Below are 16,700 nucleotides of genomic sequence, written 5' to 3' on the forward strand. Positions count from 1 at the left end.
GCTGTAGTTCAAAAAAGTAACTTTTCCAAGCTCTGGTCAAGATAATCTGTTTCATCCAAGAGTATTTGCAATGCTGTGCCACAACCCTCTCAATGACCTTCCTTAAAAAGGGAGGTATCAAGAATGCCTGGTTTGAAAGGTTAAAAACTAAAATGGTTCTGAGGCAAGGAATTGTGGGGGAAAACATCTTGCCTGAAATGGGGCCTCTGAGAAGGCCATGAAATTGCAGTTCTCACAGCTGAAGCTAGTTAATTAGAACTAGCAAGAACACCTGCTTATCAGTTGAGACTGGTACCTCAAGGCCAATTGGCCTGGGGAGGTTGGGGAGTTCATGACCGTTAGGCACAAAAGCTTTCATCATCAGAAAGCCCCCTGATTAGCTAATTAATTCCTGGCTGTTGCTAGGCATTTCCCCATAAGAATAGGATCCAGACCTTAGCCTTTGTTCCTCAATGTTCTTGATGTTGAGGGTCCATCTGCTATCCAGGGTATGCATCTCTGAGGAGATGTGGATCCATGAGGTGGTTTGCTGTTTACCTGTACTGTAAGTATAGATTAGGCTAGACAGTTTTGTTATTTTTATCAGTGCCTGTAACTCTCTGTATTTTACTTGGGGGTGTTTGGTTTAAGGAATTATTTTGTTATACTTGTGCACTTATATTTTATTTAATAAAGCTACTTCTTATTTACCAGTGTGTGTCCATTAGAGGAGAGATTTGGCTCTGAGTCCAGTGTGATGTTCCTATATTAATGTATATATGGTAAGTGTTGTTGTTTTAGAAGATACATGGTAAGTGGAGTGAAAGAGGAGGGGGAGTGAATGGGCAGTAGAATGTGAGATGATTGGCTGAGTGTTTAAAATGGCTGAATGTATAAAAGGAAGAGTGAGAGTGGAATCGGGGAGGAGAAGAGAACTGAGTGGGTTGGTTGGTGGGGTTTAGAGAGTTGTTTGCCAGGAGGGAGGTGGAGTTTGGATTAGTATTGAGTAAAACCATATGCCTATGTGCCTTAAGAAGAAATCTTGTTAATCTTGTTAGCTTCGTTATCTGTAATAAATACTTAACTTGGTTTACCAAAGGCCTGATCCTTGGCTGGGGTTTCACAGACCAGAAGGGAGGGTAAGTTAATGACCAAGGCTGAAGGGGAACTGTAACAAATGGTGGCAGCGGTGAAGAGAATAACAATACCAGTATTCAGAGTCTCTGGGAATACTAGTATTGGGACGTTACTGGTGCTTGCCTAGCAGGGGGATCTGTTGAGATCTGTGCTAGAGCGGGGAGAGAAACCATAAGAGAGAGCGGTCCGGACTGGTGGAGTCCCTGGTGGTGCCTAGAGACAGGCAGTAACCACGAGCAGGTAGGAACCTGACAGGGAGAGCCAGGGAAGGACGCATCACATCCAGCACCTTGGACAATTAGCTATGCACTGCCATATATTTGGATATTTTGCCTAAGGCTCCAAGACAAGGAGTGCATTCTTGTCTCTTGTCTCCTGGAATCCTTGGCAGGTCTTTTTCTGGCCCTTTGGTTTTCCCCTTGGCACAGAGTGGGTGAGCAGGATTAAGGAGTGGTGGAAGTCTACCTACTTTGCAGAATTGATGTTGATTTACTCACCCCTGGTAAGACAGGCACGGGTTGTGCCTGGCCAGGATCAATTGCCCTGGGTTTGGGAATTGAGTGCTGGGACTGAACTGGAAGCATTTCATGACAAGGGGTATTTGCTACCGGGCGGTAGTTGTCACAAACCAATGGATCCAGGGTGGGCTTTTACAGGAGCGGTCAGATCACCTCTTTGAGGGCAGCTAGAACCACTCTCTCCTGCAACAATGTATAGACCACACCTTGGATCCACTCTAATGCCTTTGAAGATTACTTGGAAACTTCAGATGGTCCAAAATGCAGCAGCCAGATTATTGCCTGGGCTTCCCTTTAAAATTCATATAACCCATTTTAAATCAGCTGCATTGATTGTCAATTTGTTTGCAGGTCCAATTCAAGGTGCTCATGTTAGTCTTTAAAGCCCTCAACAATTTAGATCCCAAATATCTGAAAGACTGCCTCCTTCCCTACAGACTCTCTTGGGTCCTGAGATCAGCAGAAGGGTTTTTTTTTGGTAGTTCTGCCACCCTCAGAAGCTTGGGGGGTGCAGCCCCTAAGTTGTAGAATTCCCTCCCTACTGAGGTGCATCCAGCAACTTCATTGTAAAGTTTTCAGTGAATGCTGAAGACGCACCTCTTTACCCTGCCCTTTGACACTTGAAATGTATATTGTTAGGACTCACCCTAGTTTTTGTGATTCTAGGTTGTTTTTAACTGTTTTTAATGATGTATTTTAAAACTGTTGTGACTAGCCCTGGGTCCTTTGGGTGGGGTGGGGTGGGGTGGGGTGGGGGTAGCAGCAGCAGCAGCAACAACAACAACAAATTTCAAACATATATATTAATATGGGCAGTCTATATGTTCAAGTAGATACCCAGATGAGATTGATGATTATAAGATACATGTTCAAATGTAGAAATAGCAGCTAGTTCTTCAGTATTAGATTGTTGGTGTTAGTCCTTCCAACCTTGAAGTATAATTCGCTTTGCAACCATAACAGCTTGAAGGATCAAATTTTGTTGTTCATCTGTTAAGCCCCACATCACAGGAGTACAATTTTAACGTATATGTGAATATCTGCAGATATCAAGGATTTTTCAAAGCAAAATGAATATGAACCATTTCTGACCAAAAAAGACACCACAGGATGTGCCCATGTCATATGTCTCAAAGAGGTATTATCAGCATTGCATTGCCAGTACCTATCTGAACTAACCAATTCCTTCCTGTAAAGGTGCTGTGGAGTCCAATATCCCCAAAACATCAATTTTCCAAATCTAAACAATTTAAAGTAGTTTACTGTAAACTCTGTGTAGTATTCGGAATGCACAAGGGTGATTCAATCAGATATTAAGGCTGGTATCCTAACTATGTCATCTTAGAAGTAAGTCCCATTGATTTCACACTTTGGATGTAAGGTCTCAATATCCTCTCTGAAAGCTTGTGATTCAGGCTTCCGATACCAGATCTTCTGTGAGCTCAGCATAGCTAACCTGAGTTGATTTTTATAACTGAAACTGAATCGACTGGCCAATGCAAGTTCTTCAGCTATTAGTAGGGACACAGAAACTTTGCCCCTGGATATAATTGTTCATTGAACTCTAAAGTTATGAAAATGGTTGCCAATTGTATAAGGAACTGAGTGATCTTAATAATGCACAGAACAAGAGATTTGCTTCTACATAGTCCACAGGTTTTCTAAACTCTAAAGTACATGCATCATTTTAAGACTTTTTTAATCGACATGGAGGTGGACTTCATTATACTTCCTAATTTTAAAAAAAACTTATTCACATACCTGTGAGTAACCAGGGACATTAAAGACTGTTAGCATTGGTTTGTTCTGCTTCTATAAAAGCTGCTCTGTGAATTCTAAGTGCAGGATTATTGCTTCTACCTAGCACAACTTGGGCCCTAGATAAATATTAAACAAGTGATAGTACTAAGTAGGTGTTCTATTATCATTCAAAGGAACACTTATGCCAATGGTGCATTCTTTTGATTCTCTGTATTGCTGGAGGGTATTATCAGGAGAGAGATATAAAGGCAGGTGGCACAGATGATATAAGAAAGAGGGAAAATTAGATCCTGTTTATGGACAAAGAAAAAGTCAGAGTTGGACCGCTATCAAAAATGGCAGGGATATAATAGTTATATTCTGATCCCTTCCCCCTTTAGAGCTAATAAACAACAGTAAAGGTCTGTGACTCATAGTACCATTACTCAGTTTTCTGATAATCAATCCTCTCAATGCAACAATGTTGCTTCCAAATAATGTTGTGGTGTAGCTCCCGCTCCTTGCAGATGTTCAGAAGAGTTGCAAGACAAATCTTTTCATAGTTTTCTTAATGGTTTTTGTGCTGTCTAGGTTGTGTTTTGCATTGTTAAAGGCTTGCTAGTTTGTTAGCTCCCTCCTGCCTCGATTGCTTTCTTATTTGTGACTGATTCCATATTTTATTTCATTACGTAAATTTGTATTTTGCCTTTCTTCGATCAATGAACTAAAAGTGGCATATATGGGATTCCCAAGCAATCTACCATTCAGGCACTGACCCGCTGGTCCACTTCAGCAAAATGGCTGCATCAGGTATCCTCCGACAATGCAAGGTGGCCGACATACATGTCTGCATGTGTTTTTAATCTGTTTAAACAGTCATCATTATCTGCCTTAAGCTTTGGAAAAGTGGCATAGCAAATAGTGTTTTAAATACATAAATAAAAACTCATGTTAGGATTTTGGGATTTGCTCTGTGTGAAGAGTCTCTCTACTGAAAACTGTTAAACTGTTGCTGCAAAAAAATAAAGAGTCTTGTACTGGCACCTATGTTACAGCTCATACTTTTACAAGTGCCACATAATGTTGATTCTGATCCTTCGGTGTGGCAGCACCTACACTTTGGAACTCCCTGCCTATTGATATTTGGCAGACGCCTTCATTGTACTGTTTTTGGCACTTTTTTTTACAATTTTATTTAAGCAAGCCTATTCAGACATGTGTATTTTAATATGTAATTGTTTATAATGTATATTTTAAACTGCTAACTCTATATTTTTTAACATTTTAGGTTAACATATTTTAACATCTGATTTTATTGGTAATTTAATGTATCTTTGATATTTTATGTAAGCTTTTTTTGATGATTAAGCAATATAGAAATCCTGTTAAACAAACCATAGAAAAATAATATTGTCCATTTTACCACACATCTGCACTTGCAGTGTAGTAATATATTCCTTACCATTTGCCACATAGTACAGATGACTGTGCTGAGGGAGAAAACTTGCCTTGAGCTAGTTTGCTTGTTTGTATTGGTTCCAAGTCTGTGACTGGGGGGGGGCATGAATGAACTTTTATTTATTTATTTATTGTACTTATATACCGCCCCATAGCCAAAGCTCTCTGGGGGGTATACAGTAAACTTCTCTGCTCTTATGTTTCCTTCAGTGCATATCTCAACACTTTCACAGCAAGCAGGGTAAAAATACAAGGGGAAAATTAAGCAATAGATTCCAGAACAGAAGCCATAAACCCTTCATAGTTTCTCCTCTTCAAAGATCATCCAAAGAGGTTGTTATAAACCTTACGAGCAAGATACTTATTTCACACCACAGGAAAGATGACAAAAAGCCATCTGGATGGCTAGCCTACGCTGTGGAAAGTATTTTTAACACCATCACTCTAGAAACTAAAGTGATTTTCCATCATTATTTTCAGAGAAATATGCCAGCCATATCATGAAGGAAAAAAATTCCATGAGCATGTCTGAAGTTTGCCCTCATTTGTTATGTATGGACACAAAGGTAGCTCATAAACACAATAAGATTCTTATCTTTTCTCCTTCCCTTTCCTGTCCCTTTAACATATGAAAATTGCTTTGATTTCTGCCTATCATACAATTGTTTAAAAGACCACAACTCCTGCAAAAAACCTTGTGGTTTAAGAATGTACCTATAGCCCACAGATATTTCTATCCAACTTTAAAAAGCAGGGAAATTGGGCAGCTATAGTGAAAGCACCAGGGGAGCAGGAGATCTGAGCTCCTCTCTGAGATATTGGACTGCCCTACAAATTTGTCAAAATGCAAACACAATTTGGCTTGGTCTTTCACAGTCCAATCCGCTTGCTGTGTATCTTGGAAGAATTTTGTAACGTGCCTCTGAGCATATGGTGAGTGGTGGCAACACCTGCAATCAGCCCAAATAACAGAAAGAAGACATGTGCTGTGCTGATCTTGTTTTAGCAGGGAGGAAGCAACATTATTCAGGCAGTTGATATAGTTCAGACGGTCATTTTAAATATTTTTGATTTACTTTGCAATTTTAGTGATGTTTCCTATAGGAAATCATTTTCTTTTGCTTCTGTTTCTATGAATATGTATTGTACAACAACGCTTTGCAGAATTTACACTAAAAAAACTTCAAAAATAATTGTGGAATAATGGCAGAATAGTCTCCAGTGGACATCAGGAGTGTCTCAGTTTGAACAAGATAAAACAGTGGGAGGTGAAATATATTCTAGCAAAACTGCTGTGCTGTGAGTTAAAATCAACATTGTCAAGAATAACAATATTTATATATTTGTTGAGGTTTGTTTTGTTTTTTAAAAAGAATCCGGTGTTGGGAAAAGCCATGGCAGTTCGCAGCAAATGAGATTGCTCTGTAAAGATAGTGAACATGTGAGTTATAGGGAAATCCAGTGCCAAATCCAAGTTCAGGAAAATTCTCCCCCATTCCTAGTTGGCCCTGATCCTACCTCTGTAGCATTTATGAATTTTGCATGTTGTAATCTTGTAACTCCTGTCCCAAGGTAGGCACTTTAACTCGGAAAATGCTTGTCCTCCCCAGGTACCTTGCTAAGAGCTAATAGCATGACTTTCTATTTTGCTCCTTCATTTCATTTCTATTTGACGCACACTTGTCCCCTAGAACCTCTACTTTGTGTGTTTTGCTTTATTAGTCTTGCTAGGAAAAGTCTCATTTGAGACAAGTCTTGCTACCTCAGCATTTTCAAGCATATAACAAAGAATGGTAAATATAATCGGGGGGATGAATATGGTCAATGTTATATCATTTATTAATGCTTGTACAGCAGTGTGAAGATGAAAAGCCCTCTCCATGTTGTTGGCATGATTAAATAATGAGGAACAGTTGGGAGGTATGATTCCAATTATGTTAATCAAGCTGCAAGGAGATTGTGCAACTCTGAGCCTTCCAATGGCTGACTCTAGAGTTATATGTATTAGCATAGGATTATAAGTGGCTCTTTTTGTAGTTCTTGCACTTCGGAGTTTTCTCAAAGACACAGCAGTAGCACTGCAGTCTCAAGACTGAGTCAATACTTCATCAGCACTTCGCTAGTCTAAAGATAGCCCAAAGGTAGAACATTCTTTTGAATGGGTGGAAAAATGGCAAATGCAATTCAATATAAATAAGTGCAAAATTATGCATATTGGAGCAAAAAATCTTAATTTCACATATATGCTCATGGGGTCTGAACTGGCGGTGACCGACCAGGAGAGAGACCTCGGGGTTGTAGTGGACAGCATGATGAAAATGTCGACCCAGTGTGCGGCAGCTGTGAAAAAGGCAAATTCCATGCTAGCGATAATTAGGAAAGGTATTGAAAATAAAACAGCCGATATCATAATGCCGTTGTATAAATCTATGGTGCGGCCACATTTGGAATACTGTGTACAGTTCTGGTTGCCTCATCTCAAAAAGGATATTCTAGAGTTGGAAAAGGTTCAGAAGAGGGCAACCAGAATGATCAAGGGGATGGAGCGACTCCCTTACGAGGAAAGGTTGCAGCATTTGGGGCTTTTTAGTTTAGAGAAAAGGTGGGTCAGAGGAGACATGATAGAAGTGTATAAAATTATGCATGGCATTGAGAAAGTGGATAGAGAAAAGTTCTTCTCCCTCTCTCATAATACTAGAACTCGTGGACATTCAAAGAAGCTGAATGTTGGAAGATTCAGGACAGACAAAAGGAAGTACTTCTTTACTCAGCGCATAGTCAAACTATGGAATTTGCTCCCACAAGACACAGTAATGGCCACCAGCTTGGATGGCTTTAAAAGAAGATTAGACAAATTCATGGAGGACAGGGCTATCAATGCCTACAGCTGTGATGGCTGTGCTGTGCCACCCTAGTCAGAGGCAGCATGCTTCTGAAAACCAGTTGCCGGAAGCCTCAGGAGGGGAGAGTGTTCTTGCACTCGGGTCCTGCTTGCGGGCTTCCGCAGGCACCTGGTTGGCCACTGTGAGAACAGGATGCTGGACTAGATGGGCCACTGGCCTGATCCAGCAGGCTCTTCTTATGTTCTTATGTTCTTATGACATATTAATGCCGCAGCATATAAAGTCACTAATGTACTTAAAGTTTTGGAAAATATTTCAGATGAAATGCAAATCAGGGACAAATGGGAAAAGCTCCTTTAAAAAAAGAAAAGAAAAAGGAAAGCAAGACTAGTTATTATTTTAATTATATTTATTTATTACATTTATATCCTGCCTTTCTTTCATCATAGAAACCAAGGCAGCATACATATCATTCCATAGTAGTTCCAGCTGCATATCTGATGCAGAACTATAAGGGCTGATTTAGATATTGAGTCGAAGGGCAGGGAACCTGTGGTCCTTTAGATGTTGCTGGACTACAGCTCTCAAAATCCTTGATCATTGGCCATGCTGTCTGGGCTGATAGTAACTGGAGTCCAACAACATCTGGTGGGCCACAAGTTCTCCAAGACTGCTCTAAACAAACAGATCATCACATGGTAAAATCATTCCCGGACTACAGTTGGGGGAATGTGTGACTGAATGCTTCACCAAAACAAAACCCTACACGTAGTAAGCCGGCAAATAGCCTAGAACTCTTCTTCTTGACATTCTCATGTTCTCTGTGCAGGGTTTTTTTATATATATATGGAAGAAGCATTGTGGTCTCAGCTCAAAGAGATGCCTATATCACTTGGAATAAGCAACCTATTTCAGCTGAAAAGTATTGTCCTTGAAAGGACACAAAGGTTCACTGTGTAGCGTTCTTAGATACAATATTGTGTGTAGGGCTGCCAAACTGGCAATTGGGACCTTTCTTCTCCTTTAAATTGACTGATTCAGCTGGTAAGATGGAGATTGTACTGGCTTACCACAGCTGAGTAGCAAACAGCTTCAAGAGGCAGCACTGGAAGCAGGAGGGGAGGCTGGGCCACCACCATCCAGTTGCTCTTGGCAGGAACATTATCTCTTGGGTCAATCTGATAGCACATAAGGTACTGCTGCCCAATCAGCAGCTGCAGACATGCATGGTGCAGACCCAGCCTATAACCCTGTTTCTCCTTACCTCCTGGCAAGGGTGTAGGAACCCTTGCCTCCTCAGTGGCTACTCAGTGTGGGCAGCCAGGTACTATCTCCTGCTCAAAGCCTCATCAAAGGCATCAGCCAATTTAAAGGAGAAAAAAGTTCCCAGGTTGCCAGCTGGCAGCCCTACACACAATATTGTAGGGTTCCCAGGTCTTTGGTTTTGCCGAGGGACTACAGTTTTTGGGGGTCCTCTCCGAGTCTCTGAGTGAGTCAGCTTAACCTCCAGACTCTTAGCTTTAATTTTTTTTAAAAAATTAAGTTTCTGGATGGTCTGGTTCAAAAGATACAAACCAAAATATCAGCTGCCTCCCTCAAACTTCTGTTAGTAAAGGCTGCTCTAATCCCTGCCCTATCAGGTTTTTAGCCAATAAATGAAGTCAGGGTTGTGATTGTTTGTTGACACCCTCCCCCCCCCCCGGCCAATACCTAAACCCCATTTCAAGTTCTGAGAATAGTTTCCTTTTCCTGCTTGTCTCACATCAGGAATTCAGTAAATATATAGCTTTCAGCAGCATAAAGAGTACTTTCTCTGTATGGGATTGGGGATTGCTTCTGAGTAAATATGCATAGGATTGCACTACAACAAAAGATCACAGCAGGTGGGCTTGGTGGGCATGCACAGTAAACAATTTCAGTTATAATTATAATAAAACTGTGCATGCAGGGATTTTTCAATTACTTCTAAAGAATGGCATTATACATTTTATCTTTCAAATAATTTTTGAACAGAAGTTTTAAGAAGTGTACATGCTGCACTATTACACTTTTCTAATTAAGCAGTCAAACAAGATTAAATTTTATTGTTGAAGAGGGCAGTTTATTTGTCTTATTCATAACCTGTTTTGAAAATAGGGTTGCCAGGTTCCAGGCCTGAGACTGATCCTGTATCTTTAGGAGAAGAGAAAGTCAGCCAAGTGCAGGTGTTCTTGCAACATTGTAATGAGAAAAACCACAAGGTGGAATTCTCCCCTCTGCACAACTTTTAAAGATACAGAAGACCTCTTGGTTGCAGCCTCCAAAAGGTCTTCTGTATCTTTAAAAGTTGTGCAGGGGGAAGGGAGAATTCACCTTGTGGTTTTTCCCATTACAGGGTTGCAAGAACACCTGCACTTGGCTGACTTTCTCTTCTCCTAAAGATACAGGATCAGTCTCAGGCCCGGAACCTGGCAACCCTATTTGAAAACCTTCCCAATATGAAGCTTTTCTGGGAGTAAATGCTAATTCTACATACCTGGGAGTTAATGCCATTGAATGGACTTACTTTTGAGGAGACATGATTAGGATTGTGCTGAAAATCAATGAGACTCTTGAGTGAACATGGAAAAGGATTGTGTTGTAAATCTTTCCCCCTCCAATCCTTTTTTTCTTTTAAAGCAGTTATGTAGGGTTTACTTAGGTGTCACTGCTTTTATTTGGCAAAAACTAATACTTTTTAAAAAAAGTTCTGCAATGACCAACTGGTTTTGACAATAAACTATTACATGGTGTAACTAATACATGGGGTATATATGGAATCTTTCCAACAACCCTGTGAGGTAGGGTTGGAAACCAAGGCAGCTCACAACAAGAAATAAAGATATTTAAAATCCAATAACCATAAAGCAAGTATAAAACAGTTGCAAAACAGCTTAAAGTGGCATGATTCTGAATTTTGGATTGGGTGAGTGAAGTTCCTGATCACTGAATTGCAGTCCTGTGCATGCTTCCCTGTTTTAGTAAGCCCAATTGAATACATTGGGACTTGCTTCTGAGTAAACATTCATAGGCTTGCACTATAAATATTTTTCAGGTTGTGTCAATAATAAACATCTTTGACATTCATGCTTACATAAATATTTCTTCATATTATGTCTTGATATGTATCTTTCACACTTTGGTTGTAAATTATTATTTCCTCTACATTTTAAGTATGCCCTTCTTCCTTGGGGTAGTCATGGTCCCGCTCTGTTGTTTTCATCCCAAGGGGCAGATTAGGCTAGAGATGGTATGTAGCCCATGGTCACCCAGTGAACTTTGTAGGTTATCTCCATTTTAAAATTTAATTAAAATGGTTTATATGCAGGCAATGCTTATGAAATAATACAGATCCACACAATACATTTAAAGCACATGACTTCCCCCAAAGAATCTTGGGAAGTGTAGTCTCCCCCTCACAGTTATAGTTTCCACCACTCTTAACAAACTACAGTTCCTATGATTTTCTGCTGGGATTCATGTACTTCAAGTGTATGTTGAATGTGCTTTAAATGCGTGGTGTGGATCTGCCCTAGTATGCTGTGCATTCATTAGTAAATTGAAAAGAACAATTTTAGAAGATACATTTTTAAACAGGGCTGTAGCTCAGTGGTAGGGCACATGCTTTGCATGCAAAGGTCCAAAATTCAATCTCTGAAAGAGACTATTGTTTGGAATCCTGGAGAGCCAATGCTAGTCGATGTCATCAGTACTCAGCTAGATGGTATTAAGTGGCCTGAGTCAGAATAAGACAGATTCCTTTGTGCCTAGAAGAGGAAAGAGACCCAAGGGCCACAGTGACTCCGAGATTTATTTAGGTATTTTATTTACAACATTTGTATACCCCTTTATTGTAAAAAAACCTCAAAGCTGTTTAGAAAATTAAAACAATTAAAACAATAAAATTATTGGCAAAACAGTTAAATACAGTATTTAAAAACATTCAAACTAATAATACCAACAATGGGTTTAAAAAAGATAAAAAAACATAATAGCTTCTACATGTCTGGGTTGGCTTCCCTAAACAAAAATGTTTTTAGCAGTTGCCAAAATGAGTACAATGTAGCACCTGCCTAATGTAAGTAGGCAGGGAGTTCTAAAGCGTAGCTACTGCCACACTCGGATTGGTTTCTTATGAGAGCAGAACAAGTACTATGTGGAACCCATAACATGGAAAGCACACCTTGAACGGCCTTGTAGCAAATTGGCAACCAATGCAGATTTTAGAGCAGAAGTATTATGTGCTGATAGGATCTCACTCATGTCAGCTATCGTGCAGCAGCATTCTGCATTAAGTGCAGCCCTCATGTCATGTTGTGCTGCATAGGGATTTCTATGACCTTGGCTGACTGGCTGCCAGCATTTTTTTAGTTTTGGTTAGGAACCCTGACTGGCTGTGAGATGCTGAGTTTTCTGTTTTACTCATAGGAATCTTGTTGTGGTTGGTATGGTATTGCATTTAGGAAATCGTCGTTACCTTTTCTTTTTCTATTTGCATTTCAATTACCTCTGACCTTACTCCCTTACATCCATAGAAGCAACAATAGTGGTTCCATGTGGTCAGATCAACCCCTTTAAACCCACTGATGATGCACCTTGTTATTTGCATGATGGTTTGTTCCTTGCCCAATAGTGGTAAAAGAATTCATATACTGGAAAGTGTGGCTTCAATTGCTGTTCCCAATCTTATGCCTATGAAGCAGAGCTTGGAAAAGTTACTTTTTTGAACTACCATGCTGGCTGGGGCTGATGGGAGTTGTAGTTCAAAAAAGTAACTTTTCCAAGCTCTGCTATGAAGGTAGACCAAAACCCTAAACAAAAATGTTTTTAGCAGTTGCCAAAATGAGTACAATGTAGCACCTGCCTAATGTAAGTAGGCAGGGAGTTCTAAAGCGTAGCTACTGCCACACTCGGATTGGTTTCTTATGAGAGCAGAACAAGTACTATGTGGAACCCATAACATGGAAAGCACACCTTGAACGGCCTTGTAGCAAATTGGCAACCAATGCAGATTTTAGAGCAGAAGTATTATGTGCTGATAGGATCTCACTCATGTCAGCTATCGTGCAGCAGCATTCTGCATTAAGTGCAGCCCTCATGTCATGTTGTGCTGCATAGGGATTTCTATGACCTTGGCTGACTGGCTGCCAGCATTTTTTTAGTTTTGGTTAGGAACCCTGACTGGCTGTGAGATGCTGAGTTTTCTGTTTTACTCATAGGAATCTTGTTGTGGTTGGTATGGTATTGCATTTAGGAAATCGTCGTTACCTTTTCTTTTTCTATTTGCATTTCAATTACCTCTGACCTTACTCCCTTACATCCATAGAAGCAACAATAGTGGTTCCATGTGGTCAGATCAACCCCTTTAAACCCACTGATGATGCACCTTGTTATTTGCATGATGGTTTGTTCCTTGCCCAATAGTGGTAAAAGAATTCATATACTGGAAAGTGTGGCTTCAATTGCTGTTCCCAATCTTATGCCTATGAAGCAGAGCTTGGAAAAGTTACTTTTTTGAACTACCATGCTGGCTGGGGCTGATGGGAGTTGTAGTTCAAAAAAGTAACTTTTCCAAGCTCTGCTATGAAGGTAGACCAAAACATGTATGTTTTCTCTCTGTCAGTTATTACTTGCTGGAATTGGGTTTGCTGTCAAAGTGAGTTTATAGCAGTCCCACAGAGTAGGCAAGAAAGAGTAGAGAAACTTCTTAACTCTTACTCATTTCTCATCCTCTCTCTGCAGTGTAAAGAAGTTTGGAGCAGCCATGTTAAAAGGCAGGCAGAGCATTCCAGGCAGGGGGTTGCCAACTCTGCTTTGATATTGATATTATTGCAGAGGATACCTAGTCAATCCTGTCCAACAGCACAATACTAACCCTAAATTACTCAGAAGTAAGTCCTGTTGAGTTCTATGGGGTTAGTCTCTTAGTAAGTGTGTTTAGAATTGCATCCTTCAGGGGCATCCAGTTTTACTCCTGAGTGCTCCCATCTAACATTTCCACAGCACTTACTTACTTCCTACAATGGTCTTCTGGCGACTGGCCTGGCCTGAGGGCAGTTAAACCCTTCTTGCCAGAAGCAAATAGGCAAGATTAAATGTTTGTTTTTTTATTTTTTTATTTGATTTATATCCCACCCTTCCTCCCAGTAGGACCCCAGGGCAGCTGTGTAAATGTTCCTTACTCAGGTGAGAAGGCATGATCCCGTCACTTCATCTGGACCTGGAAACACCCTCATTTAGCTAAGATTTCTATCTTAATTTCCAATCAGAGATTTTTGTTTGTTTGAGTGGTATGCTCCAAGCTGGTTGATGCTTAATGTATCATGCTTAATGACATTACTAGGGCCCACCCCTATGACATTGCTAAGACCCCCCCATGGCATCACTAGGGCCTGCCCCTGAAATCTCAGGGTTTGGGATGTTTCTGACCTTAATACACAGTGAAACTTTGTGTCCTCTCAAGGACAATTTAAAAGGGGGGAAATGGTTTCTTCAAACCAGATGTCCATCTTGCCATCTAAACTAGAGTTACTAAGACTTAAAAAGGTAAAGGTGTCCCCGCACTTATAGTGCGAGTCGTTTCCGACTCTTAGGGTGACGTCTTGTGACGTTTACTAGGCAGACCGTATATATGGGGTGGGATTGCCAGTTCCTTCCCCGGCCTTTCTTTACCCCCAGCATATGCCGGGTACTCATTTTACCGACCATGGATGCATGGAAGGCTGAGTGGACCTCGACCCCTTTTACCGGAGATTCAACTTCCTCCTTCCGTTGGAATTGAACTTTGGCCGTGAGCAGAGCTTCGGCTGCGTTACCGCTGCTTACCACTCTGCGCCACGGAGGATCTTTACTAAGACTTACTGATTCGTAATATTCTATCATATTGTTTAGAAAGAATGCTTTAACAAAATAAAATAAAAATACACTTCCATAACTAGCCTTCACTTACAAAAATCTAGAAATATAAGCCTATTTCAATAATGCCAGTGCTTTTGTATATACTGGATGAGAGAAAAAATGGGTTGGTTTTTTTGCAAGGTGGACTGGAGTGTAATTAATCCTGGGATGAAAGGTTAGATCAACTGCCAAGGAAAAATGCTATACATTTTCAGTAGAGCTCAGTGTATCTGATACCAGCTTTACTAGCAACTGCTAGTTGCTCACTGATTGCAATCTATAACACTAAGAGGGTTACTATTAGAAGCAGTGACACTTGTTTTAATTAATATAAGCTATCACAGAAGGCTAGCAAATCAAGCATACAGACAGGGAACACAGCATACAGATGAGTGTCTTGCATTTCTTTGTTAATGAAATTGACTGAGCCTGCTGCCTAGAGATATAAATGCAAAATGTAAGGCAGAGAAGAAAGCAGGTGTGGCATAATTTTGGGATCAGTATATCTGCCATAGTAGCAAGAAAGACATGTTGGGAGGCAGACAATGCAGTGCTACAAACTAGACTGCTGTAAAGGTAAGGCCACCACGCCTTTTAATTAAGTGAAATGCAATGTTCTAATAGATGCCTCCTTTTTTAATATGTGAAAAATGCCAAACTATTGATTTTATTCTGACTCCTGTTCTTTTGCAAGGGGGAATGGCATGTCCTACTTAGAAGCATGGAAACTGTGGGTGCAGACCTGCTTTCTATATGCAGAGTTTTGGGGGGGGGTATGGAGCCACATTCACACCCATGAGCCAAGCCACTGCATGGCTACCAAGATCTCCCTTTTCTTTTCTTTTTGGGGCATTCCTTATCCCAGATATGGATGAATGCCTGCTGCTAGTAAGCATTGCTGGACCACCCCTTCCTATCAATGTCTTCAGTCAGTGACAGAGGCTGAAGTAAGTTTCTGAGCACATGGGCTCATGCCAAAACAGACAATCCTCACGTATGACCATCTATATGCCATCTCCATGCTTTCTCTTACATGGATGTGTATGAAATGCCTTGCTTTCAAAACAGCCCTTGAAGGTGCCAAAGGAAAACCCTTCCTGCAATCTGAGCTTGAGGACTGGCAAACACGTTTTTCAACGCACTGCAAAGTAAGCTTTTGTGGCCTGAGTGACTGAATTATATTTATATTCTTTAAAGCTTTGGACAAGCCACATTTCCCTCCACCTCAGGATTAAGTAAAGCCCTATTATTCCAGTTAGGAGGTACTGAAATGCAGAGATAAATTTGCCCAAAGCTGCCCAACTGAATTCAAGAATGAGTTGGGATTTGAATCCAGTTTGGTCAACTGGAACAATAAGAGCCACCTTACCCAATTGGGAGACTCACTTGGTAAAGGTTTTCCTGGACTGTACCACTTTGTGCTGCAGGTGGGGGAGCTGCATATTTGAATGCTGTCCCATGAAAAACATTCTTTGTACAGAAAGCTAGCATGTCAAAGGGACTTAACCTTCCCACTAACTTGGTTTTTATGCACAGGGAAGGCTTTATCTGGGGAGGCTGTATGGGCGCGCACACAGTCCCAATCGTAGTGTCAGTTTTTGCAGGAAAATCTTTACCATATTAATTTTGGTGAGTGTATACTTTGGCCCATCCCCAAGGCTCCATTGCCACCACACCAAAGAAGACTCGTGAAACACTTATGGATTAATGTTATATTTATTAAAATATAACAATTATATTCTGCCAATTACCAAATTAAAGCTACTTCGGGCAGGTGAGGATACCTGACTGAGAGGGATTTATCCCTCCAATTCACTGGGCATGTCAGTCTTTACCGACCATGACTCCCTAGCAAACAATGTGGGTAAATTATTCCTCCTTGCCAAGAGTCAATCACATGTTTCCAACCTCCGCATCCCAGCTCCGCCGTACAGGTGTTCACCCTGATGCGCAAGTTGGTCCCACAAGGACACCCCCAAGTTCCCCACCAGCCACGCCTGACTGGCGGTTCCCTAGTGAGTGCCCTTTAATACAATGCCTCAGTCACCTATTTTGTACCCCACCTTCCTCACCTGTTCGAATTCCATGCCAGCCAAAGCGAGCAACCCCA

General features: G+C 40.8%; 1 protein-coding gene across 1 annotated transcript in view; it reads left to right on the forward strand.

Annotated features, from left to right (window-relative positions):
• GRXCR1 (glutaredoxin and cysteine rich domain containing 1) overlaps positions 1-16,700 on the forward strand; it is a 68,497-nt gene that overhangs the window by 10,688 nt on the left and 41,109 nt on the right. Inside the window, exon 2 of the mRNA XM_061584745.1 lies at positions 9,972-9,981. Coding sequence (XP_061440729.1) covers positions 9,972-9,981 — 10 coding nt within the window. The remainder of the gene's footprint in view (positions 1-9,971; positions 9,982-16,700) is intronic.

This window comes from Rhineura floridana, chromosome 9, assembly GCF_030035675.1.
Source record: "Rhineura floridana isolate rRhiFlo1 chromosome 9, rRhiFlo1.hap2, whole genome shotgun sequence".
Classification (NCBI taxonomy): Eukaryota; Metazoa; Chordata; class Lepidosauria; order Squamata; family Rhineuridae; genus Rhineura; species Rhineura floridana.